Here is a 26298-nt window from a genome sequence, read left to right as displayed (position 1 = left end):
GTTTACAACAAGCAGTGGTTCGAGTTGAGGGGGGTTTCCTTCCAGATCGACCCCTCAACTCTGCTTTTATGCTATATTAATTAACTATAGCATTAGCCTATTAACTAAACAATTGTTTAGTTAATTCGTTTTTTAAACAATTGTTTGTACTTGATATAAAAAATTAAAAAAAGTGTTGACAATGTCAACACCTTCTATTTTTTAAGCATAGTCCCTACATTGTTACTGTTGCAAATACCCTGTATCCACTAGTATACTGTATGCTGGTTTGTTTACTGTTGAGTGAGAAAACAAATGAAGCAGATCCATCTGGGAAAACACACAGCATCAAAGTAAAATATGTAGAATATATATGCAACACAATTAAAACTAGGCCCATATTTAGGCCTACCTGATGCACCATTAAGGTGAGGAACACATTAATGCATTACTATAACAATCCAGTGAATATGATTTTTAAAAGTACCATTCTGCACAACTTTTACATTTGGTGTTGTAGGTACCATTGTGATGCCAATTTATTTGTACTAGTAACAGAGAATTTCTACATTTGTGGTATTGCTACTTGTACTTAGCACTTTACTTCTGCCACCACAGGTGAAGATTCAACCACAGAAAAATGCATAAGGCCTACAAATATTTAAATCCCTTGAAGTGATATACAACACATCAAAAAGCTCTCAACTGCAGGACGATCAAGTAGAGACTTTGGCCTACAGGTGGTGCTAAAGGATAGGTTGTGGGCTTACTCATATCATTAACTTCTACAGTCTATGGGCATTACACATGCATGTGTAAGCCCACACCCTTTACACTCAAGTTTGAATGGCAATCCTTCCATTGAATTTTGAGACATTTGTTTTAAAACACACTTAAGCCCCATAGCCTATATACTTAAGTAGTCGATCTACAAGGTCACAACTCATTGTGATTCCATGTGGGGGGGAAAAAATGAAATTGACATCATTCATTAAATCATTACATCATCATAACGCACCCTGCCACATAAAAACATGAAAAGGAGTTTGTTCTCTTCTGTAAGTGTTTATTGGAGACGTATCAACATACAGCGAATACATCAAAGGGACAAAATGCACTGTTTGCCTGACAGAAGACCTCTCATGTATTGTAACTCAAAGATCACCAAGTCTCATTTCTATGGTGTCAAATTATATTAAACAAATTCAAAAAGGTTTTTTTCTTTTTTTTATGGTTGCGTTTCGATAAAATGCAAAACACTGCTCCACTTCTTTCCCTATTCGATATCTGTTAATACAGGCCTATACGTGATGTTATGTTAAAGCTGCAATCTGCAACCTTTTTTTGATGTCCAACCTGGTATTCGAACCCTGATTACCCCACCCACACGAGTACGGAGAATTCCATTGCTGCGCGAAGCCCGTTTGGGCAGAGGATGTTGTATTTTGAGCTTTGTGCAATAACACTAGTCAACCAGTAGTGGTCGTACCCAATCACAGGCTATACACTTTGAAGAGCAGGTAGACCAACTACAGCCACCGCAGTTGCACGATATAAAAACACCATGACCAATGTACCCACATTTTAAAAAGTTGTGGATTGCAGCTATAAACCTCAACATAACAAAAGAAACAGTGCTAATAATAATAGTCGTTTTCCACACAGACAGGGCAGTGTGGTTTTCATCAACAGTCATGACTCATGACGAAGCAATTTTACAACAACCTGTCAGGCTTAGTTATATTGGAAAAAATAGACGCAAAGCAGCTGAAAAATAAACTACCCTGCCTGCCTCTCTCGCTCTCACGCACGCACGCACACACACACACACACACACGAGCATTTATACACACGTCTTCCTATGTATCGTCAGTCTGTGGGACTGCAGGTGGAAGCTACAGACGCACCAACGCTTCCAGGAGCCACGGTGGGAGGGTGGGGTGCTGTATTCTATATGCAGTTTTATATGCATCGATCGTTGGCCAGTGCTTTGTGATTCGCCATACGTCTGTGTGCCCGTCTGCAGACTAATGGCTGCAGCATACTCCAAAACACAAGTCAAACGGTTTCCGTCTCTGGCAGGTCAATATGAACCAAAACGACAAATGTGTCGCCTCAGAGATGTTCTGAGTAACTTGAACACCACCGCAGAGGCTCTCAATGCGGACAGTTTTGAAGTTGTCAATTTTTTTCTAGGACCCCCATAACTCTGAGTGCACAAATGGAACCAAATGGACCTGTGAGGGAGGGAGGGCCCACTTGGTTACATTTGTACACACTCCATGTGACTGCAAACACAACCTAAAAGGCAATTAACCACATGAAACAATGAAGCAGATGCATTAAACCCGTTAATTCAGTTGGAGGTCCACAATGGAATCAAGCCATCAAGGCTTTTTTTGTGTTTTATCCTTTTAGTATTGCTTCATGCATAATTGTTAATAAAGTAATCAATCAAGGAGGTTGATGTAAGAGGAGAGCTGTGGTAAAAATCACTCTTTCAGCATCGTATACAGTGGTTCAGAACTCGAGGTGAGCCACAGCGACTAGAGAACAGTTCTGTCCACAGGGAACTTTGTTCGTTTCGGCAAGTCCTGCTGAAAATGGGGGGGAGAGAATAGTTAAGCTGTTGATATAAAACATAATAAGAGAAACATGCTTCTTGATTATTCAAATAATCAAAACAAATCGATAAAATAGTACGAAAATAGGCAGCCCTAAATAAAAAGAAAGTTTGACTTTGTTTTGGACTATGCTGCAGACTAATGACTGATTTATACGTGGCTGCGTGCCTTGGGCTGTGCACGTAAAACAGACGATCTACAAGCCGTTGCGCCGCCTCGTGTCTATCTTCCGTGCGAGACGAGCCACGTGCACCCAAGGATAACTCTGGGTTTAACCCATTTAGGCCTAGAATTATTGAATGCTTTAACCAGTGAAAAATAGCAGATCTACAAGCTCGCAGCGCGGCACTCGGTGCCGCGCTGTGAGCTTGTATATCTGCTATTTTTCAATAGATAAAGCATAAAATAATGATACACAATAATGTGTACCCGTTCTGAATGGGTTAACAGGACGAGGGTGGTTTTCAGTGGAAGGTGTCCGGCGTGTGTTGGTGCAGGGGGTGAACGTTTGGTTGAGCGTCGGGGTGCGGCTGGAGGGGGTGTGGTTTGACGGGGGTGGGGGTGGGGGGAAGTCGTCAGTCGTCGGTGCCCTCCAGGACGCTCTGGCTCAGAGCCAGGTCCCAGTAGTGTTCCGTTCCGTGTTTCTTAAAATGTTCTCTGGCCATGTTCTCTGTGGGACACTGCTTGAACTTCATCTCTCCACTGAAGCTGCGCTCCTTGGCTGTTCCCTGGGGAGGAAAAACCCAACCCAACACACACAGTTAATATAATAATACATGTGTACATGTATTATTACATGATTGCCTAATCGCAATTATTTGAGGTAATCGCAATTATTTCATCATAATGGTTACCATGTTTAAAAATGTAAATACGTTTCCCAATAAAATACAACATGCTGTAAGCTTGTAGATCAGCCATTTCCGCTATTTAAAACAATTGTAAAGTATAAATGATTAAATGTGTGAATAATTATTTGTCATATCTGCATTGTGCACTTTGATTAAGACAAATGTCCCAATGTTCGATAAAAACAAATCGATAATTACAATGATTTGAATGGCAATTGTCAACGTAAATGTTGTACTTGTAATAGCCTTTATCAGGCAGAAAAGTTGTATCTCCATTATTTACACATTTTTCTGTCTGTTAGTAAATCAATGACCTACTTTGTCATACTCCAGTGTCGCACAAAAGTAGTAAAACAATGGCTCATATGCATGCTCACAATGTGTGTATTTTAGAAATAAAAAAGAAAGTGAAGCAATTAAAGGACAACTCCGCCCTAAATCACCTCTAGTTTAATTTTCCTACTTATATTGATCCCAAAAGACTGTCCATGGGGTCTATTAGGCCTAATAGACCTTTTGTCTTTTGGGATCAATATAAGTAGGAAAATTTGCCTAGAAGTGATTTAGGGCGGAGTTGTCCTTTAAACATTTCGGTCAGACATGCAAGGTTTCCACATGACAAGCGACAACATAGTATGTAAATATGCACGTATGCACGTATGTATGTGTGGTGTCACGTGTGTGTGTTTGTACGTGCACGTCTCCTCTCACCTCCCAAATCAACCAGCATTTGTTGTTTCTCTTGGTTTCATCGTAGGCGTCTGGATCTGAAAAACACACACACACACACACACATTTGTACAGGACTTCTTAAATATTTACAAAGTGCTTTGCAAGCAGCTAAAAAACGAATTAATAAATCAATTATGGACATCAACTAAAATACTAAAACATAATGAATGGATAAATTATATTAAAGACTTACCATCTCTTTTTGAGGTGTGTTCCGGCCATTTGATTCTATGTAACATCAACCTCTTAAACTTCTTCTGTGATTTGGGACCTTCAGACAAAAACAATCGCACATTAAACTAACGGCTACATTTATTTATGTATGCGTCTATCTATACGACTGACTAGTGTAATCTAACATCAGTAGATTACTTTTAACAACTTTAATGTATTACTGTATCACTCGAATATACGCGTTTCATGTATCAAGAGATTTATGTGTTCATAGTCGGTTTCATGCGATAGATTCATGTTAATAATTTCACGTGTTCACAGTTTTGTGTGTTCATAGATTATAAAGTCCACTTAATGATATAAAGTCCACTTAATGAAGAGACGAGTGACATGTTCACAATTTCACATGTTCATACATTGATAATAACTCACCTCCCTCCACCACCACGATGTTAACGTCTTTGTGTAAAACCACGGTTCCCGTCAGGTACAACTGGTTGGCGTTGGCCTCCACCTTAAACTTCTTAGCGGGATTATGAAGGTTACGAATCCTGGAGAGACAGAGAGACACAAACACAAATGTTGATTTTGTCGACTAAAACTATGACGAAAAATGTTTGTCGACTGAGTTTTTTTTTTCACTGACGAAAACTAAATAAAAACGAAATAAAAACTAAGCTGTGATGACTTAATCTAAGACTGAATATATTGACAATTTCGTCAACAAAATAAAAACTAGACTAAAACGTTAGGGAGGGACTCATTCTGAAGAGAGTCATTTTCTCTCAGGTGTTGCATGCTGAAAATAGCAGATCTACAAGCTCACAACGCGTCGCGCTGCGACGCGTTGTGAGCTTGTAGATCGGCTATTTTCAGCACGCAATCAAGTGTAAAATCAGTCATTACGATGCCATCAAGGCCTGCCAAAATACATTTTAGTTGACTAAATCAACTGTAGATTTAGTCGACTAAAATTAGACTAACTAAAACTTTTCAGATGACTAAATTATGACTAAAATTAAATGACATTTTATTCAAAAGACTATGACTAAAACTAAATCAAAATTTGCTGTCAAAAACAACAGTGACACACACACACACACACACACACACAGAGATGAGCGTGTGTTCACGCACATGAGCGCCTGAACGCACCCAGATGAGATGTCAATGGACTGACCTGTAGACAGCGATGTGAACCCCATGCGTCAGGTCTTCCTTTAGCTTCTTCACCTTCTTCTCCTTGCGCTGTTCCGAGGTCAGTTTACGAGCTGCGTTGGCCTCCTCGTGAGCCCTGGCGGGACCATGATACAACATTATGGAAGGTTATGGAAGTCAACAATGAAATAAATCAGCGCTTTACCCATGTTCAGTCTATAGTATAAAGATGGTACCATTGCAGTGTCTCCAATGAGATCATTTGTAGGCAGGTTTGGTCATTCCAAAAGGAATTTCAATCTTTGTTTTATCAATACATGAATATGAATACATTTGTATATTCGTCACTGTCAGGCAGAAACCCTGCATCTCCAAATTTCAAATGTGTATGTCTTTGGGTAAATTAAAGCCCTACTTCATCATACAAAAGAGTCAAAAAGTAGTGAAAATAGCAGATCTACAAGCACACAACGCCTTGACTATTTTCAGTTTTTTAAAACATTTTTAAATTACAAAAAGGGAAGGTTTCATACAAAAGTGTCACACAAAAGTAGTGAAAATAGCAGATCTACAAGCACACAACGCCTCGACTATTTTCAGTATTTTAAAACATTTTTAAATAACAAAAAGGGAAGGTTTTGGACATACAAGGTTTCCACCCGACAACGACAATATGTTTTATTTTGATGGTAACAGTTGTATAATAGCAATATTACACTCAGGGGTAGCTTTATCCTGATTATTGGCACTTCAGTGATGCTCCGCCTCGATCCTGACCTCATCACGTGTCATGCCAATAATGGCGTTAACGCACGCCCTCTTGTGTAACATTGCTTGAACCCGTTTAGAACGGGTACACATTATTGTGTATCATTATTTTATGCTTTAACTATTGAAAAATAGCAGATATACAAGCTCACAGCGAACTTGTAGATCTGCTATTTTTTTTAATCGTGAAAATTCGAATTTTGACCCGATTCTATAAGTGTCTTTTGAATCCTTCTAAGATTTTTTGAAAAACCTATGTTTCTATGTCAGCAATCTGGCCAGCAATCGTCAAAGAAAAGGTAATTTTCACTTAAATGGAGCTCAGTTGGTCTGTTCTAGAGATACTACTATGTCAGTGGTTCTCAAACCTTTTCATGTGAAGGACCCCAAAATGATATTTATTTGGCCCCCATCTCAAAATATTTAGTTCCAGGGACCACCCAGACGCAAACTTTGAGTTACAAACGTTTGCTTTGAAAATACACATATTCAAAGATGTGCACACATTTTCACGACTTTTTCAAAAATAGCAGATCTACAAGCTCGCAGCGCGGCACTCGGTGCCGCGCTGTGAGCTTGTATATCTGCTATTTTTCACTGGTTAAAGCATTCAATAATTCTAGGCCTAAATGGGTTAATTATTAGGAACTGACTTCTGTCTCTTGGCCATCTGCGCTCGGACGTGAGCCTCCACCTTGGTGGGGTCTTGCACCGCCTCCGTTCCCAGGACCCTCATCAGGTTGGAGATACGCACTGACGACACATGAGAAAACATCAACATCATGTCATCATGTGTTCAGTGTGTGTGATTTAGGGCTGGACAATTAACGGAAAATATATCAAAACAAAAAATAGATAATAACAGACTTACAGAGAATAATCGAGAAGAAAGTATTATTTTTTTTCTGACGTGTCGTCGAAACAATTCTATACAATGTTCTTATTTTAAACACACCTAAAAGGATTAAGGCCAATTCCCACTGGGCCAGATAACAGATAAAAATCTCTTTCTCCAGATATTTTTCCATTTAAGTGGATGATAGATACAGATAAAAAAGAAATCCATCACTGATATTCTTTTTTATCTGTGATAGATATTTTTTTTATCTGTATCTACCACCCACTTGAATGGAAAAATTATGTGGAGAAAGATTTTTTTTATCTGTTATCTGGCCCAGTGGGAATGGACCTTTATTCTGATTAACCACTTAACCCTTTATAATACTTGCAAAGATTGTGCCAATAGCCGATCAACAAGCTCATAACACACCACATAGCTTGAAGACCGGCTATTTTCCACAACATTATTTTTCTTAATCATTCATTAGTTGTAATCATGACAAAGGTTTGATATACAACACTGGTGTGTATGCATATTGAGTTACGAGTGTACTGTATGTACGTGCATACCTTCCAGCTATGGATGACGTGTGCACGTGTACAGTTATGTGTAGGGGTGGGCAATATAATCGATATGGCAATACATCGCCATAGTTTATTTGCCAATACTGTATCGATACTTCAGGCCATAGTATCGCAATACTTTGAGGGAAATAGAATATGTTCCCCTGCATAGGAACCAATGGTAGAAGTCCGGTCCTGACACTCTTCTGCCTCTAGATGTCGCTGTACGTAGCTACTTCCCTTCCCATGGTTCAGTGAGTGAGGTCTCTCGAGAAAATCGTTGCGAATGACGAAAAAACAACATTAGAGCAGGTGATATATCGCAATAGTATCATATCGCAAAGATTTGCAATTTATCGTGATACTATTGCATCGTGTCCCAAGTATCGTGATACGTATTGCATCGCGAGATTCTTGCCAATATCCACCCCTAGTTATGTGCATGCGTACCTTTGGGTTCAGGAGGAGGCATCAGGCCCAGTCTGACCTTCTCCTGCAGCTCTTTCTGTGCTTCTCTCCTGGTTTGCCTCCGCAGTTTCTTCTGTTCCTTCTTGGTCAGGTAGACCCCCAGAGTGACACCCCCCGGCACGTCTGTGTCCACTGCACAACAACACACAACAACACATCAATGTACACGGATGGAATTACATCCGTTACATCCCCCATCTTCTGTTAAACTTATTACTGTACAAAAGCATTATACAACCTGCTCTGCATGTTTCTTCACCATACTGTCCAAGTAATGTCAAACAGAAACAAACTTTACAGTATTACCCGTATTGCTTCCTTGAACATTTCAGGTTGTGACCACCCAAAGTAATCACTTGAATAGGGGAAACACTTGGAATCATAGGAGTTGAGGCATTACATTTCATTTGACTTGGTTCCACAGATAAATATTGTGAGCTTGTAGTTCTGCTATTTTCTAATTCTTTGCCTTTTAATGTAATATTTCACAAACTGGCCAATGTTTACCCATTTTTCAAAGAATAGTTTGTTGATTACTTTTGATGCAGTAATGGTCTTTTCATTTATTTTAGAGGTATACAAAAAGGTCTTAAATTGTGCAATGTGCAGACACCCTGTATACTCCTATACTGTATGTAGGTTCGTTTACTGTCGAGTTAAGCAAATCATCAGGGGGGGAACCCAAAAATCTTTTTCAGTCCGAGTACCGCTGCTATAGCCTAGTTCCAGACCCTGAATCGCTAGCCACACCCCTTTATTTTTTTTGTTTGGCGATTCAGGTCTATCGCTCTCATTGAGGAGGGCCTGCCTCGGTTGAAAATCCGATCGGCGAATCAGCGCCGTGAATCAGCGTCTTGTGATCAGCGTGGGTGGGGGTTTCCCAGAACTCATGTGTGTTTCCAAGTACACCAGCGCCGCCGCCGTACCGTACTGCGCATCGCGTCGCGATAAAATGCGGTAAATTGCGGTAAAATGCGATCGTATCGATCTCGCTATGAAACACCAGTAGCAGGCATGTTATGTTGTGTTTGATTACTAGTTCGTAGTGCTCCTATTCTGACTGTTTCTTTGGTTAGCAAGTAGCACTAGCAAGCAACAGGCTAGCCACTAGCCAGTCACACATAACAACACTATGTCATGTGTTGGTCGGTGAACCAATCGCTGAAGACTGCCTCTTTTTGGCAACGCCCATCCCTGCAAACGCCGTAGGCGGAACCGAGTTCAGACTGAATAATGAAGTGAAACGAAATGTTAATTCAGGCTGAGTGTCAGGCTACCGCTGCTACAGACCCTGTGCTCACCAATCTTTCTGCTTTTTTTCCTGTTTGCATCAGGCTGCATACCCTAGCACTGGATTGGATCTGTTCACTTGTATAATGCAATGCACCGTGTCTGTGTGTCTAGTAGGACACCTACTGGTTGACGACGGTAATGACGGTTATTTAAAGTGGACACACAAAACTTAATTAAAGTAGACTATGCATATCGTCACTGTCGGCCAGAAACCTTGTATCTCCAAGTTTCAAATGTGTATGTTTTTTTCCGTAAAGTAAAGCCCTGCTTCATCATACAAGGCTGTCGCACAAAAGTAGTGAACACGAGGCGGTGGGTGCTTGTAGATCGGCTGTTTTCACTAGTTTGTTATTTTTTTAAATGATAAATACAAAATGAACGGTTTTGGACATACAAGGTTTCCACCCGACAACGACGATATGCTGTGTTACACACCCTCTGTGTGTGTGTGTGTGTGTGTGTGTGTGTGTGTGTGTGTGTGTGTGTTACCAGGGGGGCTCATCTGAGCAGGGTGTTCCACCAGGTTGGTGACTCCATGCAGCTCCAGGTCAACAAATGAAGTCTCAGAGTTTCTGTTCAGGAGACATTCAACACGGAAAACCATTACACTCAATCAGTACACACCAAACCATGGTGTTGCTTGCCAAACAGACTTCCCTAGCGGTCCAGGCGCATACCACATTTTGTGCCTCTGTGGCACATTTTGTCCTCTTTTGCTAATTGTATTCCCTTTCATGAGCACCGGTGGTTTGAGGGATACCAGTAGCTCCCCGTCTCTCTCCGTTTTCTGTCTACCAACTGTACCATCAATAAAAGGCGGAAAAGCCCCACAAGCACGAAATCATTAATATCTCTTCAAGGTTTGGCACCTTTTCAAAGGAAATATCAGTCAAAATGTTGGTAGACAGTGGTGAGGACTAAGTGATGCAATGTGTGATCTTGTAGATATGGCTATTTTCGCTGCGCAAACATCCTTCCATGCTGGCTTCTATGGAAAATGACTGAAATCATTTGTGGTGACTGAGAGCTTTCATCCATGAGATGGTCTTACATTTCTACATTGGAGGGCACGATGTAGGAGTCCCACCATTCCATGTCGGGGACCATCCCGTCTCCCAGCTCCTTCTTTGGGGCGATCAGAGCCAGCTTGGTGGAGGCCTGGATGCCCGTCTTCTTGGCAGCCTGAGCGATCTCTGTCTGGAGCTTCTCCAACTGGGCCTGAGAACGCACAATTTAGATTGGAAGACATTTAACATTTCAATCGGGGTAGTGGGATCCAGCTCCGGAGGAACCTGGATCCAAGTTCATCCAACATTGAGGAAAAAGGAATCACTTCCATCACATTTGGAACCTCCGGAACAAATTTTATCACTGTCAGGAGCTGGTTTGTGGACTTCGCGTCTGCAAATTCAATTACAATACAGGCGATTTTCTTTTTTTTTCTTTTTATTTCAAGGACCACCTTACGGGTCCATTTGGTTCCATTTTTATGCTCTCAGAGTTACAGACTTGTAAGGGTCCATAAGTAAGCCAGAGGGTCCATGGAACTCACTACTAATAAATATCTATATCTATATTCACTTCAATAACATGTATGCACTACTATATGTATTGATTGAATTTGTGTTCATCAAAAATTATAATATAAGGCCAAAATTATATATTCTTATTTAAATGAAGGAAGTGTTAAGGAATTGGACGGATAAGGAACCAGAATCGTTAAAATTCTATAGGATCTCAACCCTAATTTTGAATACTGGTCTTCAACCTCTCTTGATTTTTAAGTTTCCCCCTCCGTTCTGTGTTCCCTTCATTGGCTTCTGGTTGCTGCCCCGCACCGAGTACAAAACACCATGGGGCTCAGAAAGCAGCGTCACAGACACGTTCTAGGTATCTAACCTTGGTTCGGATCCTCTGTGCGATCTTCTCAAAGCGCCCCTGCTCGTGGAACTTGAAGGCCTTGCGCGGCCGCTGGGCGGGGGTGATGAACACGCGCCCGTCAAAGTACGACGTCGACTCCAGGTCCTCCCCCGGCTTCTCCTTCAGCTGCTGGCGGAACTGCTCTCTCTTCACCGCACGGATGTTAGCTACACACACATACACACATTAACCCATTTAGGCCAAGAATTATTGAATGCTTTAACCAGTGAAAAATAGCAGATATACAAGCTCACAAGCTGCGAGCTTGTAGATCTGCTATTTTTGAAAAAGTCGTGAAAATGTGTGCAAATCTTTCAATATATGTATTGAATATATGTATACGTGGCCGAATAAATATCATTTTGGGGGTCCTTCACATGAAAAGGTTTGAGAACCACTGACATAGTAGTCTCTCAAGAACAGACTAACTGAGCTCCATTTAAGTGAAAAGGACCTTTTCTTTGACGATGGCTTGCCAGATTGCTGACATAGAAACATAGCTTTTTCAATAAACCTTAGAAGGATTCAAAAGACACTTAATAGAATCGGGTCAAAATTCTAATTTTCACGATTTTTCAAAAATAGCAGATCTACAAGCTCGCAGCGCGGCGCTGTGAGCTTGTATATCTGCTATTTTTCAATAGTTAAAGCATAAAATAATGATACACTATAATGTGTACCCGTTCTAAATGGGTTAATTACACCATGGACAACAAAGCGTTGAACTTGAGGGGTGTGTGTGTGTGTGTGTGTGTGTGTGTGTGTGTGCGTGCGTCTGTTTGCGTGTACCTTTAAGCGTGGGCATGCGATGCGTGAGTTCCACTTCGTTGCCGCTGGCGTCGACTGTCCGTCCCAACTCATCCAGGATGAGAGGAGCTGGTTTATTCACCTCCTTTATCTCCACTTTACTACACACACACACACACACACCCAGAGGTTATTCTGATTACAATGTTGTCATATTCTTTGGCTGCGTTTACATGCACAACATGTATTCATTCAGAATAAGCTCATTCCGAATAGAGATTCATAGTACCAAACGTTTACATGGAACCTGAACAAAAGTCTATTCTGATTCAAACTGTATATACCGCCCCTCCAAAACCAAATGAAAATTCATTCGGAATGGATATTCTACTCCATTCTGAGGTGTTTACATGAGCATTTTCATTCTGAATGAGAATGCAAGTGGAATATACCTGCACATGCAGCCATTGAAAGTTCACAATCACAATCTGACCAAACCCAACTTTAAACAAAGGCCCTGTCTATTCATGCTAACCCATCTATGTTCATAGAAGGGTTTATCTGCTCCTATACGCTCTATAACAGCGATATCTTTATGATTAGTAACTATCTAGTCTCTAATCTCTATACAAGGTTTAAATTTAACCCCTAGTTTATTTTGTTTAATCTACAAGGTTTGTACTTTTAATTACTATAGCAGATTCATCTCTAATGAATGCTTATCTGTATGTTTAATATGCTCTAGAAGGTTCATCTGTAGATTTACAATCTATAGAAATTGCATCTGTAACGTGAAAGCTTTCATAACTAAGAGCTTCACCGCACATTTACCTGTGACGGTGTTATGACAACTTTATTGTCACAGCATGCATACTTTAATCATTTAAGTATGCATGTTCTATATCAAATAGGCATGATTAGTGTCTTTCTAACTCTGTTTAAGCTAGTCCTATAGGGCAGTCGTTCTCAAATTGACCCATGCAAGTCTGTAACTCTGACAGTGTACACATGGAACCAAATTTGTACACTGTCAGAGTTAAGGGGAGAGCTTGAAATGTGAAAGTTTGAGAAACACTGCTATCGGGCAGGGGTTCCCAAACTTTTTTGGCTCAGGGCACCCCTATAAATATTATTTTCATCTGAGGCACCCCTACAATATATTCATAATTTTCACTCCCAACACCTTATATTTATGCCTTATTTTTTTGCAAGGAAAACAGCCATTTTGGATAGAACTGACTGAAAATAACTTTGTACTTCAAGTTTAAAATGATACTAAATATCGTCGTTGTCGGGCGGAAACCTTGTATCTTCAAGTTTCAAACCTGTACGTTCTTTCGCAAAGTAAAGCCCTGCTTCATCATACAAGGCCGTCTCACAAAAGTAGTGAAAACAGCAGATCTACAAGCACACAACGCCTCGCGGTGCGAGGCGTTGTGTGCTTGTAGGTCGTCTGTTTTCACTAGTTTAAATCATTTTTAAAATGATAAATACAAAACAAACGGTTTTGGACATACAAGGTTTCCACCCGACAGTGACGATATGCTTTTAAGTGTCCAAATAAATTCCAAATATGAATATGATCAAATTATCTTGCGGCACCCCAGTTTGAAAACACCTGCTATAGGGCATACGTACGGTGGGGCGATGCCCATGGCGTGGAGGTTGGCGAGGGCCACCAGGTTGTGCGGTCCAGTGTTGCCCAGCGCTCCCAGGATGCCGGGCTTCATGGCCAGCTGGGACTGGATGCGCGCCTGCAGCTCGGCCGCCTTGCGGGCCTTCTCGATGGCGTCGTTCATGAACGTGGCCGCCTGCGACGGCGCGATGGACAGAGCCCCGGCCCCGGGCGGGCCGCCCGAGGGAGGGGGGAGGAGCCTGGAGACGGGGGGCGCGTCCATCATGGGATGCGGGGTGGGCAGGGGCAGCCGCTGCTGTGGGAGAGCCGATGACATTGTTGTTAGAGGCATGTTAACCGTTGTTGACAAAGCACCTTTAAAGGTGATACACCATGAAATTTCACTTTTCCTATTTTAAAACCTTTTTTTGGGGTCCCACTAGCACCTTCTATCCTCACAAAGTCCCATTTCTGACCATTGTGTCTTTCTCTGGTTTTGAGAAGGCGAAGGTTAAAAGTATCCCACGGGTTCTCATAACAGGCTATCCAGATTTGCTGCCGATTGTGACGTCATCTGCCGATTGTGACGTCATCATAAATAAAAAAATATATATATATATTATTTTTTTTTCTTCAAAAAAAAAATTCCCAAAAAAAAATGTTTTTTTCAAGAAGATTTTGGGGGTGTGGCGCAGTTCAGGCCAAAGGTGGTACTGCAGCTGAAATGCTTTGAGAGCCATTCAAAAATGAGAGAGGCTCTCTATTCAGGAGTGGTAATTTAGCCTCAAACCTTTTGAAAAACGTTTTTGGGACATAAACAATATGACAAAAATACTTTTTAAATGCATGGTGTATCACCTTTAATACGTTGAGTTCCGTTGTTGATGAAGCACCTTTAATACGTTCAGTTGTTTTATGATGAGGCCTGATGAAAAGAGCTTTGAGTATTGCTTTTTGTGTGTGTGACGTGTCACTTATGAGCGTTGAATGTTTCGTGGTCACTTTAAGTATATATTCTCCTTTTTTTGCAATAGCTTTTCGACACTTTAGGTTTTTCTTTTTTTGTGCTTGCTCTTTGGACTGTACACTACAGCACTCTTTCTTTTTCTTACTTCTTTGTAACTTGTAACCTTAAACTGCTGTGCTGCCTCTGGGCAACTGAATTTCCCCTGTGGGATAATAAAGGTATCTATCTATCTAAGAGGAGGTGAGAGAGAAAGGAGACAGGAGAGACGAGGAGGATAGGGGAGACAAAAGGAAGAGAGGAGAGACAAGAGACGAAATTCCAAAACAAAACAAAAGTTTCTGCCCCCTCTGTACATCGCTTCATCTGATCGTAACTCACAGCTGCGTGTTTATTAACAGGGTTAACCCCAGGTAACCCCAATATACAGATCCTTCTCGAAAAATTAGAATATTGTGTGAAAAAGCATTGCAGATGCTATAGCACCCCAAGTCATAACCGACTTCGGAAACTTCCCACTGAACTTCAAGCTACTCTGACTTCAGAAGGCTGACATTTCTCTATTATAAATCCTTGTTTTGAGTGGTCTCGTGTAATATTGTAGTATTTTGAAATATGGACTTTTGATATTCATGAGATGTATGCCATAAAAAAAATCAAATTTTTAACAAAAAAAAAGGTTTGGAATAATTCACTGAATGTCCAATGTATCTAGAATATATGAAAGTTTCAAGAAATATATGAAAGTTTCAAGAGAATTTACTTTTACAAAATATTCTAATTTTTTGAGAAGGATCTGTGACTGAAATCAGCCGTGGACTCGTGGCACCTGAACACGTGAATCCATGAGAGCAGTGCATACCGGAGGAGCAGGAGCCTGGAAGCTGAGCTGTTTCTTCCTCTCTTCGATCTGTTTGGTCGCCGCTTCCATCATCTGTTTGATCTGAACACAGAGAGGAACGTCTTATGATGGAAGTCAAACATTCAGCACCGGACATTCACACCGCACTAAGATCCTTATTCAACTGAGAATGTTTTAAAAATGCACCCCATGTCCCCGGGAGGCTCTCTCCATTCCGACATGTCGCCACTCCGAAATTGACTTCTTATTGTCGGAGTGGCGACACTCCCATATGTGTTAGGTTTAGGGTTAGGGTTAGAGATAGGGTTAGTGTCGGAATGGAGACATGTCGGAAAGGAGACATGTCGGAGTGGAGAGATGCACTCCATGTCCCCAACCCCAGCCAGCAGCACCAAGTTAAACAGGGATTTTTTCCCCATATTTGTGCCACAACAATAAAACAACGCATGGTCTAAACTGACAGGCTACATCAGTAGAGGCTAGGCCTGTCACAATTACTACATAATCGTCTAATTACAATTATTTTGCATAATCGTCGTTTCCGTGTTGAAACATGTGAATACATTTTCAAATGTCCTGTGCAATGTTTTATTACAAAGCCTAAACGGCAAATGCAAATGTTATTTTTATGTTCAATGCCCAAAACACAATTAAGGTCGTTCAAACTCAATAGAGGGTATGCGCATGCATAAAGTGAATGGCATATCGAGTGGCAAATCGAGTGGCAAAGTGAGTAGCAAAATGAGTTTAACGTCATTTAATGTTGTTTAATATAATCAGATAATGACTTTCTGTTTGGATGTATGAGCTGTCAAGGCCAGAAAGTAGTTTTTTGCCACTCAGTAGGCGTTCCTGCATAACTTCCTGGTATGATGATGTCACGCGCATACCCTCTATTATTTGTAAGACAATTAAACGTCAACAAATATTGTAATCGTGACAGCCCTAATAGTGGCACGACTAAATCTAAAGACCAGTGATTCACTCGGGGGCTGTATTAGGTTCAGGTGTGTGTGTTTACCTGCATCTTGGTGAGCATTCCGGGGCTCTCCGTGGGGGGTCCGGGGATGACCTCCGGCTCCTCCACCTCCTCGAAGCGAGGCACCCGTTTCCTCTTGGTCACCGGCGGGTCGCTGGCCTCTGCAGGGGCCTCCTTCACCGAGCCCAGCTCAGCGTCGTCTCCGAAAACATCCTCAACAAAGGCAAGAAAACATTACTCAAACTTACATTCTGTACCATTGGTGGAGTGTACTGTCGCTGATCTAGGATCTGATCCTTGTACTTATTACTAGAGATGTAGCGATACCAGTGTGTAATTAAAAACATCTAGGACACAGTGGTTCTCAGAGTGAGGTTCAGAGACTCCCTGGGTTTTATTTTATTTTATTTTATTCTATTCAGCACATTTTTTTTAAACAATACAATATTCCACCAAAACAGAAAAACTATTAAAGTGCTAGGAGGAGGCAAGAAGCCCAAAGGGCTTATACGAGGCCTCTACCTATGTATGTATATAGGTTCCTTGAGGGGAGTGTACAATTTGTACACGCTCAGAGTTATGGGGGTCCTGATCTAACCACTAAATCACATATCAGTATTGGCAGCTTTTCCGACACTGGTATCGGTATAGGAATACCCTGAGCAAGCGCTAGCAGTCCATGGCTCAGCATGGATACACTAGCCAGAGTATCACTCCGGCCAATAACATTTGTTCATCGATCGCTCTGTGATTTTTACATTGAGGTCCTCATCCACTGTGGTTACCGTGGCGATGGGTGTTTACCTTCAGGTCTCTCTTGCGGTTCTTGTCTCCGGCTCCTCGGTTGCCACGGGCACCACGGCTCTCCTCCAGGGCCTCGAACAGCCGCTCTACAAACCCTCCTGCTGAGTCGTCCAGGAACGGACGGAGCTGGTCTGGAGGTGAGAAAGGTAAAAAAGAAGATGATAAACAACCAGTGACATGGAGTTAGAGTGGGGTTTGGTTTCAATGAAAACATATACAAGCTCATGGTGAGTCACTTTGTGCCGCGCTGCAAGCTTGTACAGTGTATCTGCTGTTTTTGATAAAATCTTGAAAGTGTTTGGCACGAAAAAGTGTCAGAACTACTGGTTTAGAAGGCATTTGTATAATCAGCCTCAGGTCTTAATGGGTTAATGTCCTTGGCTTAACCCATTTAGTGCTCCAGACATGAAAGGGTTAAAAGTCCAAGCTGCCGTTCGCCTGCTCCGTCCGCGGCCAGTCTCTTATTTTGAAGGCCGGAAGTAGATTGCGCTCACAATTCCTACTTGATTTTGAGATTTACCCGGAAGTCTTGTCGTCCAAAGCGTAAACAGTAATGGCGGATCGATGCCTTTCAGCTTGTACTATTTTAGCGAGAATCCAATGCCATCCTTGGCATCAAAAGTGTTTTTTGGAGAAAATGGACATCAAAGATGAGAAAGACCGTTGGCTTCCATGTTAAGGGATCACTATTGTGTGCACGTGGATGCGTGATGATGATGAATCGGCAAGTCCACCCGTGCCAGCACTTTCCAACGGACGGTATTTATATAATATGACACATATCCATCCAAAGCACTTTACAATGCGCATTGATTACACATTCAACACAACGATGGAGGAAACCATACAAGACAGCAACTTGCTCATCTGCAGCACTTGGAGGTTCAGTGTCAGTGCACGCCACAGCCACCAAGTGCAGTGGTTCTCATTTTTTTCAGGCCACGACCCCCCGCATAATCATATTTGAACTGGGGACCCCCACACCGACAAGCACTTGGAATGGCAGGAGTTGGAGCATAACATTTTGCTTGCCTCGGTTCCACCAATATATAATGTGAAAATAGCAGATCTACAAGCTCATAACGAGGCGTTAATGTTCTCTTTGTTTTGATGCACTAAAAATGTCTTAATTATTTAAATTGTCACTTTAGAAATGTGCAGAAACTGCAGATACCCTGTATACACTTAAAAATAATGCATGTTGGTTTACTGTTGAGTGAGGAAACAATGTTGCACATTAAGCATCTGGGCCTGTGGACCCCCCAAAATAACCCGGGCACAGGTTGAGAACCACTGACCCAGTGAACTAGAGAAAACAGAGCCACTGACCTGTGGTTTTCCTCTTGTCCAGACCCTTTCCCACACAGTGTAGAGCTGCAGTGACCACGGTGGGCTCCGAGAAGCCCAGGACCTTCTTCACTGTGCGCTCCACCCACGGCCTCAGCTCCTCCACCTCTCGCTTCGGCAGGGACATCCTCAGATCCTGAACCAAAACATATTCACTTTATGTCATGATCTGATCCTGAACCAAAACAAGAATTTATAATCCGATGCTGAACAAAAACAGTGTTATAATCTGATCCTGAATGAAAAGTTATCGTAGCTGTCAGTCAGGCATAAACCTCTGCCTGACAGATCATACTTAACTAAGCATCACAAAAGCATCAAAAGTACCAGATCTACAAGCTCAAAGCGTGGCGGGATGAATTTGAATCCAGAAAAGTCACAGTTTTGGACAGTTTCCACCCGACAGTCGATATCGTTTATAATCTGATTCCTGAATGAAAACATTGTTTATTTCTTATCTTATTCATAACTTGTTTTTTTCATTCAGGATCAGATTATGATGTAAATTAATCAATAGTAATAAGGATGTTTCATAGTGTGGCACATGTGGCGGTTAAATCTGATAAAGTGAGAACTGAGATGCAGTAAATTCATAACAGCAGTAGTCTAGCAACATTTTCTGAAACAACTCACACATGTAATGCAGATCATGTAATGCAGGTTCATTTTTGGTTCCACTGTGTACACTCTTGAGAGTTATTGGGGGTCCATACTTAAAATCATCATCATACAGAAATGCATGATGTGTTTACATTCTATGTATGGAATATCACAGACATTCGAGGGATAATGAACCAGTGGTTCCCAAAGTGGGAAATGGAATACCCCCCTGGGGCCCTCGAGGGAGTTCCAGGGGGTCCCCAGCTAAATGATAGATAGCTAGGAACCAAATGGACCATATGGGTCTAACTGAGAGGGCACAAATGGAACCAAATGGACCCCTTTACACTCTTAGGGTTAAATTAACATTGATTTTATTACAATATAAATTGGTGTATCAGAGATAGAACTAGGAGTCCGTAGGTAGCCTAATGCATATCAACTGGGGGTCCTTGAAATTTTAAATTGTTTAGAAATGAATCACTGCTAGAGCCTTAACATCATCTTGTATGGGGGTCCCTGGCATATCTTTTCAAATGGGGGTCCTCCTTGGCATGAACAGGTTTGAGAACCAGCGCTCTATGGATGTGTTTACATTCCATGTATGGAATATCAGACATTCCAGAGCTAAACCACAAAGAGAGACAAGTTCACGCTGCTGAGGCTATTAAAGGTGCCAAATGGTGTAACAACGACAGCAAACAGTAAACAAACACCAACGACAACGACAATTACAGTAAACGTCCATAATGAGTTTGTTGTTTTGTCCAAAGCTAGCCTGTTAGCCAAACCAAGCTCCACAGCATGCTAACTTGCAGCGGCGTCAGTTCGGAAAAAGCTAAGGTATGGCAACATGACTGGTGTCTTGCGCGCGCGTAAAGTACATGTTATTATTTTCCCCTGTAGCCAAGGTATGGCAGCTGCCATAGCTTGCCATACCCAATTGACGCCTCATGCTAACGCCTTAGCAGGGCGCTGCTAACTAACACCAGCAGATAACTGTTACTGCACTCACCCTGCAGACGGTGTGTTAAGGTGTCTCGACGTTCAGCTGTTCATAAACATGGAGCTGAATGTCGTTGCTTTGAGAGGTTTAAAACAATAAACTCAAAAAGTGAATAAGTTCTTGTCACAAACTTTTGGCTCTCTTTCGTTACCACGACGTTTTACACACATTCACACCAGCTACCCGGAAGCGGAAATGAACAACAACACGAGTCTTCTTTTTGACAGACAAGACTGTGGGTTTGTGTGTGTTTTGCTCATGACTGCCGCATATAGGTGGATATCGTCACTGTCTAGTGTCTGGCCAACAGACACCATTTTTGAGGTTTTTGATTTTGGCTAAATCAGGGCTATTGAACAGTGAACACCCTTTACAGCTGAGTGTTGGTTAAAATAATATTGAACCAATGGAAAGTAGTAAAAAGTGCTTGGGACGAAACCTCCTAAATAATTTGTAAATACGACCATAAACGGCCATTTATGTGAAAGTCTGTGTGTGTCAGTGTGACGCAAGTCGCATACTGTATGTTCCCATCAGTCCATATATGGATATCTCTCTGTATCTGTCAGTCCTTGTCCCTTTTATGCCCATATATGGAGATCCCTGATGGCATCAGTAGGACTATATGCCCAATATGGGCATATGGTTGGATCGTAGGATCTGTGCGTGTCAGTGTGTCGTAAATATATGGAGATCTCTGTATCTGCTAGTCCTTGTCCCCTTTATGCCCATATATGGAGATCCCTGATGGCATCAGTAGTATAGGACTATTTGCCCAATATGGGCATATTGGTGGGATCGGCGGTTCTACAAAAAAATAAGAAATAAAAATGTTTCGTACAACTGTACATTGTGCAAGTACAGTAACAACAGGGCAAGCAGCTAAGAAGGCACAAATCTGAGCTATCCGTGTGCAAAAGTGGGAGTCTGTAGAACCAGCCTTGCATGTGCTGTAAGACCCTATTGGCCTACATGGGTCTCGGCGTCTCTTAGGGATGTCCCTATCTAGGCATAGACCGATTGTCCAGAACCTCGCGATGTGCCCGTATAGTATACTATATATGCCTATGGGTATATGACAGTATGTGCAGTTGTACGAAACTTTTCTTTTTCTTTTATTATTCTTTTTTTTTGGAGAACCGCCAATCCAACCAATATGCCCATCCTACTGATGCCATCAGGGATCTCCATATATGGGCATAAAAGGGCCAAGGACTGACAGATACAGAGATCTCCATATATGGGCAGTGGGCACATATGCGATTTACGTCACACTGACACGCACAGACTTAGTCCTACGATGCCCATATATGGGCATAATACTGAATTTGATGACATCAGGGATGTGTCTGGGTATAATAGGGAAAGACAGACAAATACTGACATCTCCATATACGGGCATAAACGTTACATGGACTCACAGACGAGTACAACAGGTACTTTGACAATGTTTACGAGTATTGCATAACTGGGTGGGGCGTGCATTTCCAACTTGCATTGCCCCAACTCGCATCGTTTCCAACTTGCATCGTTCCCAAGTAGTTTAAAGAAGGATGGCAAAGAGGACAGAAGACAAGTTCTCCAGGACGGCACAGAACCACTGTCTCACTGCTAACGAACATTGGACAAACTGCAAAGACGCCTGCACAAATTGGTGTTGTTAGGCATGCATGGTAACAGTATGTAATGTGTATGACATCAGACCAGTTCGTGTCTATTGTGTGATCATCCTATCGTATAGCCATCCAGCCATCAGTCCATTGAGTTCAATGGAGGAATGGTACAAGACTTTATTGTGACCGAAGGTCGCAGTTTACCATGAGAAGCGTCACAGCTTGTTCGCGTGTAGACATGTATAGGGTCTATGGGCAAACCCATAGACCGTAAAAATGTGTCCTCATGATGTCATCATGCTCTGATGTCACTGTGATGTCAGGGGAACCACTCTACCAGATTGGGTTTGCCGCTCTGACATCACACTCTGGCTTCACTGTCATGTTACACTAACAGAATCCCTTTTATATATGGAGTTCCCTGATGTCATTGATATTAATGATGCCCTGTTAGAGAGATCCCTGTGATGCCAGGGGGAACAAATCCCTTTTATGCCCATATATGGAGATATGGAGATCCATGTGATGCCAGGGGAACAAATCCCTTTTATGCCCACATATATGGAGATCCCTGATGTCCACATGCCATGATGTCCACATCTCTGATGTCCACATCACTGTGGCGCGACCTCGCCCTCAGGGGAACCACTCTACCAGAATGGGTTTGCCGCTCTGACATCACGCTCTGGCTTCACTGTGATGTCACACTAACAGAATCCTTTTTATGCCCATATATGGAGTTCCCTGATGTCATCAATATTAATGATGCCCTATTAGAGAGATCCCTGTGATGCCAGAGGGACCAAATTCCTTTTATGCCCATATATGGAGATTTGGAGATCCTTGTGATGCCAGGGGAACAAATCCCTTTTATGCCCATATATGGAGATCCCGGATGTCCACATCCCTGATGTCCACAGCCCTGAAGTCCACATCACTGTTGCCCGAAAGGGCGAGGTCGCTTGTCGCCCTGAGTCCATTATGTTTGAGTGGTGTAAGCTTGTCAAGGTGACATCACGTATAGCCATCAAGTACTGGTGTGACATCACGGTGACATCACGTATAGCCTATAAATAGGCAACCACACTCACAATTTCCAAGAATTGCACCTTTCTAGTTCAAGGAGACATCATGGCTTGGAGAGCATGTGCCATTTCCACCACTGGGATATTGTGTGCCATCTTCCTGAGTGTGGGGATCACTCTGCTTCGAACACAAGTCGTCCAGACAATGATACACAACCGTGTAAAAAAGGAAATAACTCTGACGGAAAAGAGCCAAGTGTTTGAGTCGTGGAAGAACATGCCTGAGGAATCTGCAGTATACAAGGAGCATTACTTCTTCGACGTGACCAATCCTGAGGTGTTCGCAGCTGGTGGGAAGGCAGCTGTCCGGCAGATCGGGCCCTATACTTACAGAGTATACAGTCAGAAGGAGAACATGAAGTTCCTGGAGAACGGCAAGATTTCCACCCATATCCGCGACAACTATGTCTTTGTCCCTGAGAAGTCGTCCGGTGACCCAGAGGTTGACATTGTCAGGACTGTCAACATCCCCTACGTGGCTGTGATGAATAAGCTAGATTCCTACCCCTACCTTCTCCGTAAGTTAGTGTCCTTTGGGATGAACAGGATGGACATCGACCTCTTCACTTCACGTACCGTCCATGAGATGCTGTGGGGCTACAAGGACCCCCTGCTGTCTCGTATCCGCACCGTGAAGCCTCAGGTGGACGACCATTTTGGCCTGATGTGGAAGAGAAATGGAACTCTTGAGGGAGAGTTTGTCTTCCACACCGGGGAGCGCGACTACATGGATTTTGCCAAGATTGACACGTGGAACGGCAAGAGGGAGATGTCGTGCTGGTCGTCCAAACAGAGCAACATGATCAATGGCACGGACGGCTCGCTCTTCCACCCGCTGGTTTCCAGGAACGAGCTGCTCCACGTCTTCGCTGCAGACCTCTGCAGGTCCATCCATCTGGGCTACGTGGAAGACGTGGAGGTGAAAGGCATCCACGCTTACCGCTTTTCCCCGCCAGCGGACATGCTGATGAACGCCAAAGACAACCCCGCCAACGAGGGCTTCTGCGTGCCCGCCGGCGACTGCCTGGGCAACGGCGTGCTCAAAGTAAGCGGTTGTCAGAAAGGCGTTCCCGTCGTGATGTCGTGGCCCCATTTCTATCAGGCGGATACCAAATACGTTGACGCCGTTGAAGGGATGAACCCCAGCAAGGAGGAGCATGGGACGTACGTTGACCTTCAGCCGACGACGGGGATTCCGATCCGTGCCGGTGTTAGAGGCCAGGTCAACATCCTCCTGAAGAGAATGGAAGACTTCCCCGACACGAAAGACATCAAAGAGACAATCTTCCCTGTAATGTTTGTCAATCTGATGGGAACGATCGATGATGAGTCCGCGTCAAAGATGAGAACGCTGCTTTTAAACCTCTCACTGTTTTCCAACATCCCTCTACTGCCCGTGGCCATTGGTGTCATCCTGCTATTGGTCCTAATCTTACTGATAATCTTCTGGCAGAAGAAGCAGGAGGTAAAACCGCAACCTTTTGTTTGCCAACAGGTCTGAGCTGCGTGTATCTACTACTGCATCTAGCTTAAAGGAGTAGTTCACCCCCAAAATGTTTTTTTTTCCTATTGATTAGTCATGCCATGGAGACTTGAGTTCAATAATATTTTTTGTATTTGTTGCATTTTGTCTAACCCTAACCCTAACCCTTAAGACAAAAAAGTTAAAAAAACTGATTATACCCCCATTGATTCTGAATGGGGACACAAATGCATGGGCCTGAATGGGGACTCAAATGCAATTTACTATAATCAATACTTTGTCTTAAGAATGCAACGAATACAAAAAAATATTATTGAACTCAAGTCTCCATGGCAACATTTTGGGGGTGAACTACTCCTTTAATGCAAGACCCAAATTCAGAGTGAACATTTATAATGCAAATATTTGCTTCTGGGGGTCCCTGGAACAAAATAGTGGGGTTCTTCGGCCAAATACATATCATTTTGGGGGTCGTTAACCACTCAAACAAAAAGTCAAAAATTATATGTATTTGGCAGTGGATCCCATTTCAAAATATTTTTTTCCTAGGACCCCAGAAGCAAAGAGTTTAGTTAAAAATGTTTTTAAAAAAAAGAATAAGTTAAAAATGTGGGTCTATTCTGCATCTAGCTTAAAGGGGAAAACCACTTGTGTGATATCATCGGTGTGATATCATCATGGTGTACTTATGTACAATACCCAAAATCAATCCTCCAGTTCTAGGCAACACAGAAGGGGGGGGACTTTTTTTGTATTTCCACACAACTCCTCTAAGGCAGGGGTTTTCAAAGTGGGTGACGGGGCGGGGCACCCTGCCGTGACGGCAGTCCAGGGGTGCCGCGAGATCATTTGATAATATTTGGAATTTATTTGGACAAATTAAAAACAACTATTAAGGGTCATTTTAAACTTGAATTTTAAATCTTCAGTCAGTTCTAACCAAAATAGACATTATCTTAATGTTTTCCTTGCTAAAATGTGCCATACATATGATATGATAATGATAGTTCTACCACTTTTTCGAGTCACGTGTTCAAATACTGGATTCTGATTGGCTAAATTCCGGAGGTTATGACAGAACAACTGCCGCAAAGTTGTGTGAGGACTTGTCCGAGATCAATGCGCCTCAGTGTACATCCGGGGACTTCAGGAGGTAGTCGGAACACCTTTCCCCCAACCAACAAATGACCGTGGCAACGGTCCTATGTTTACTAACGTGCATGCTATAGTCGCCGATTTATTTGGATCCAATGCAATCCGCCAACTTTAAAGCCCCTTTTCTCTGAACCTATGCCTTTCTGGAAGCGAACAGCCTCTATTTACGGCCGGAACGGTACTTCTAACTGACGTTAGCTTAGCTGTAAGCTAGACGCATGGATTAGTATGGAGTTGGCGCCATCTGTTGGTGAGTAGAAGATGTTGTTGGTGGAACTATCTGCTGTCTCACGGAAGTTTTATAGGCAATAATGATTGTAACTTAAGATCCTTGCAAGTTACAACTATGTGTTTTCTTTCATGTATAAGGGAAAAAGTGGTAGAAAAGCTATTTACCACTCGGGGTCGGACATTATGCTCTGATAATGTCCTGTGTGAGGGTGTTATCGGACTCGGCTTCGCCTCGTCCGATCACCCCCTCACACAGGACATTATCAGAGCATAATGTCCTCTCACTCGGGGTAAATTGCTTACTTACCTATATTATCCCGCAGGGGAAATTCAGATATCACAGCCCAACCCAGCTGCTTTTTTTTTTTTATCAGCTTTAACCCAGCTGAACTCAACCCAGTGATGCCCACAAGGAGCGCAAGGGGGAAGGGGAGCA

The 26298-nt window shown here is 42.5% G+C and overlaps 2 protein-coding genes across 2 annotated transcripts; one reads left to right on the top strand and one right to left on the bottom strand.

The window, feature by feature from the left end:
- Positions 1-1055: 1055 nt before the first annotated feature.
- On the bottom strand, positions 1056-20472 carry prpf3 (PRP3 pre-mRNA processing factor 3 homolog (yeast)). Its single transcript, XM_080747396.1, has 17 exons — positions 20305-20472; positions 18672-18825; positions 17343-17473; positions 16581-16751; positions 15560-15640; positions 13757-14049; positions 12161-12279; positions 11351-11538; positions 10503-10669; positions 9941-10023; positions 8141-8290; positions 6940-7039; positions 5541-5654; positions 4793-4911; positions 4380-4457; positions 4166-4221; positions 1056-3331 (listed from the first exon to the last, which is right to left on the bottom strand). The coding sequence occupies exons 2-17, from the start codon at positions 18814-18816 to the stop codon at positions 3179-3181; spliced, it is 2148 nt and encodes a 715-aa protein (XP_080603522.1). The 5' UTR covers positions 18817-18825; positions 20305-20472; the 3' UTR covers positions 1056-3178.
- A 2567-nt stretch (positions 20473-23039) lies between these two features.
- LOC308296664 (lysosome membrane protein 2-like) lies at positions 23040-24494 on the top strand (the record flags this gene model as incomplete). Its single annotated transcript, XM_080739992.1, has 1 exon — positions 23040-24494. One exon carries the CDS (start codon positions 23040-23042, stop codon positions 24492-24494), a length of 1455 nt encoding a protein of 484 aa, XP_080596118.1.
- Positions 24495-26298: the final 1804 nt, after the last annotated feature.

The sequence above is a fragment of the Nannobrachium achirus genome (assembly GCF_963921795.1).
Source record: "Nannobrachium achirus genome assembly, chromosome: 2".
Classification (NCBI taxonomy): domain Eukaryota; kingdom Metazoa; phylum Chordata; class Actinopteri; order Myctophiformes; family Myctophidae; genus Nannobrachium; species Nannobrachium achirus.
The sequence above is the reverse complement of the archived record's forward strand: the minus strand, read 5'-3'. Positions and strand labels throughout refer to the sequence as shown.

Excerpts from the sequence above, each read along its gene's own strand:
- prpf3 (XM_080747396.1), bottom strand. The coding sequence starts at position 18,816 with ATGTCCCTGCCGAAGCGAGAGGTGGAGGAGCTGAGGCCGTGGGTGGAG. Across the intron at positions 10,670-11,350 it reads CACAGAGGATCCGAACCAAG|GCCCAGTTGGAGAAGCTCCA; the intron begins GTTAGATACCTA and ends GTGCGTTCTCAG. Across the intron at positions 4,912-5,540 it reads GTTCACATCGCTGTCTACAG|GATTCGTAACCTTCATAATC; the intron begins GTCAGTCCATTG and ends CTGTCTCTCCAG.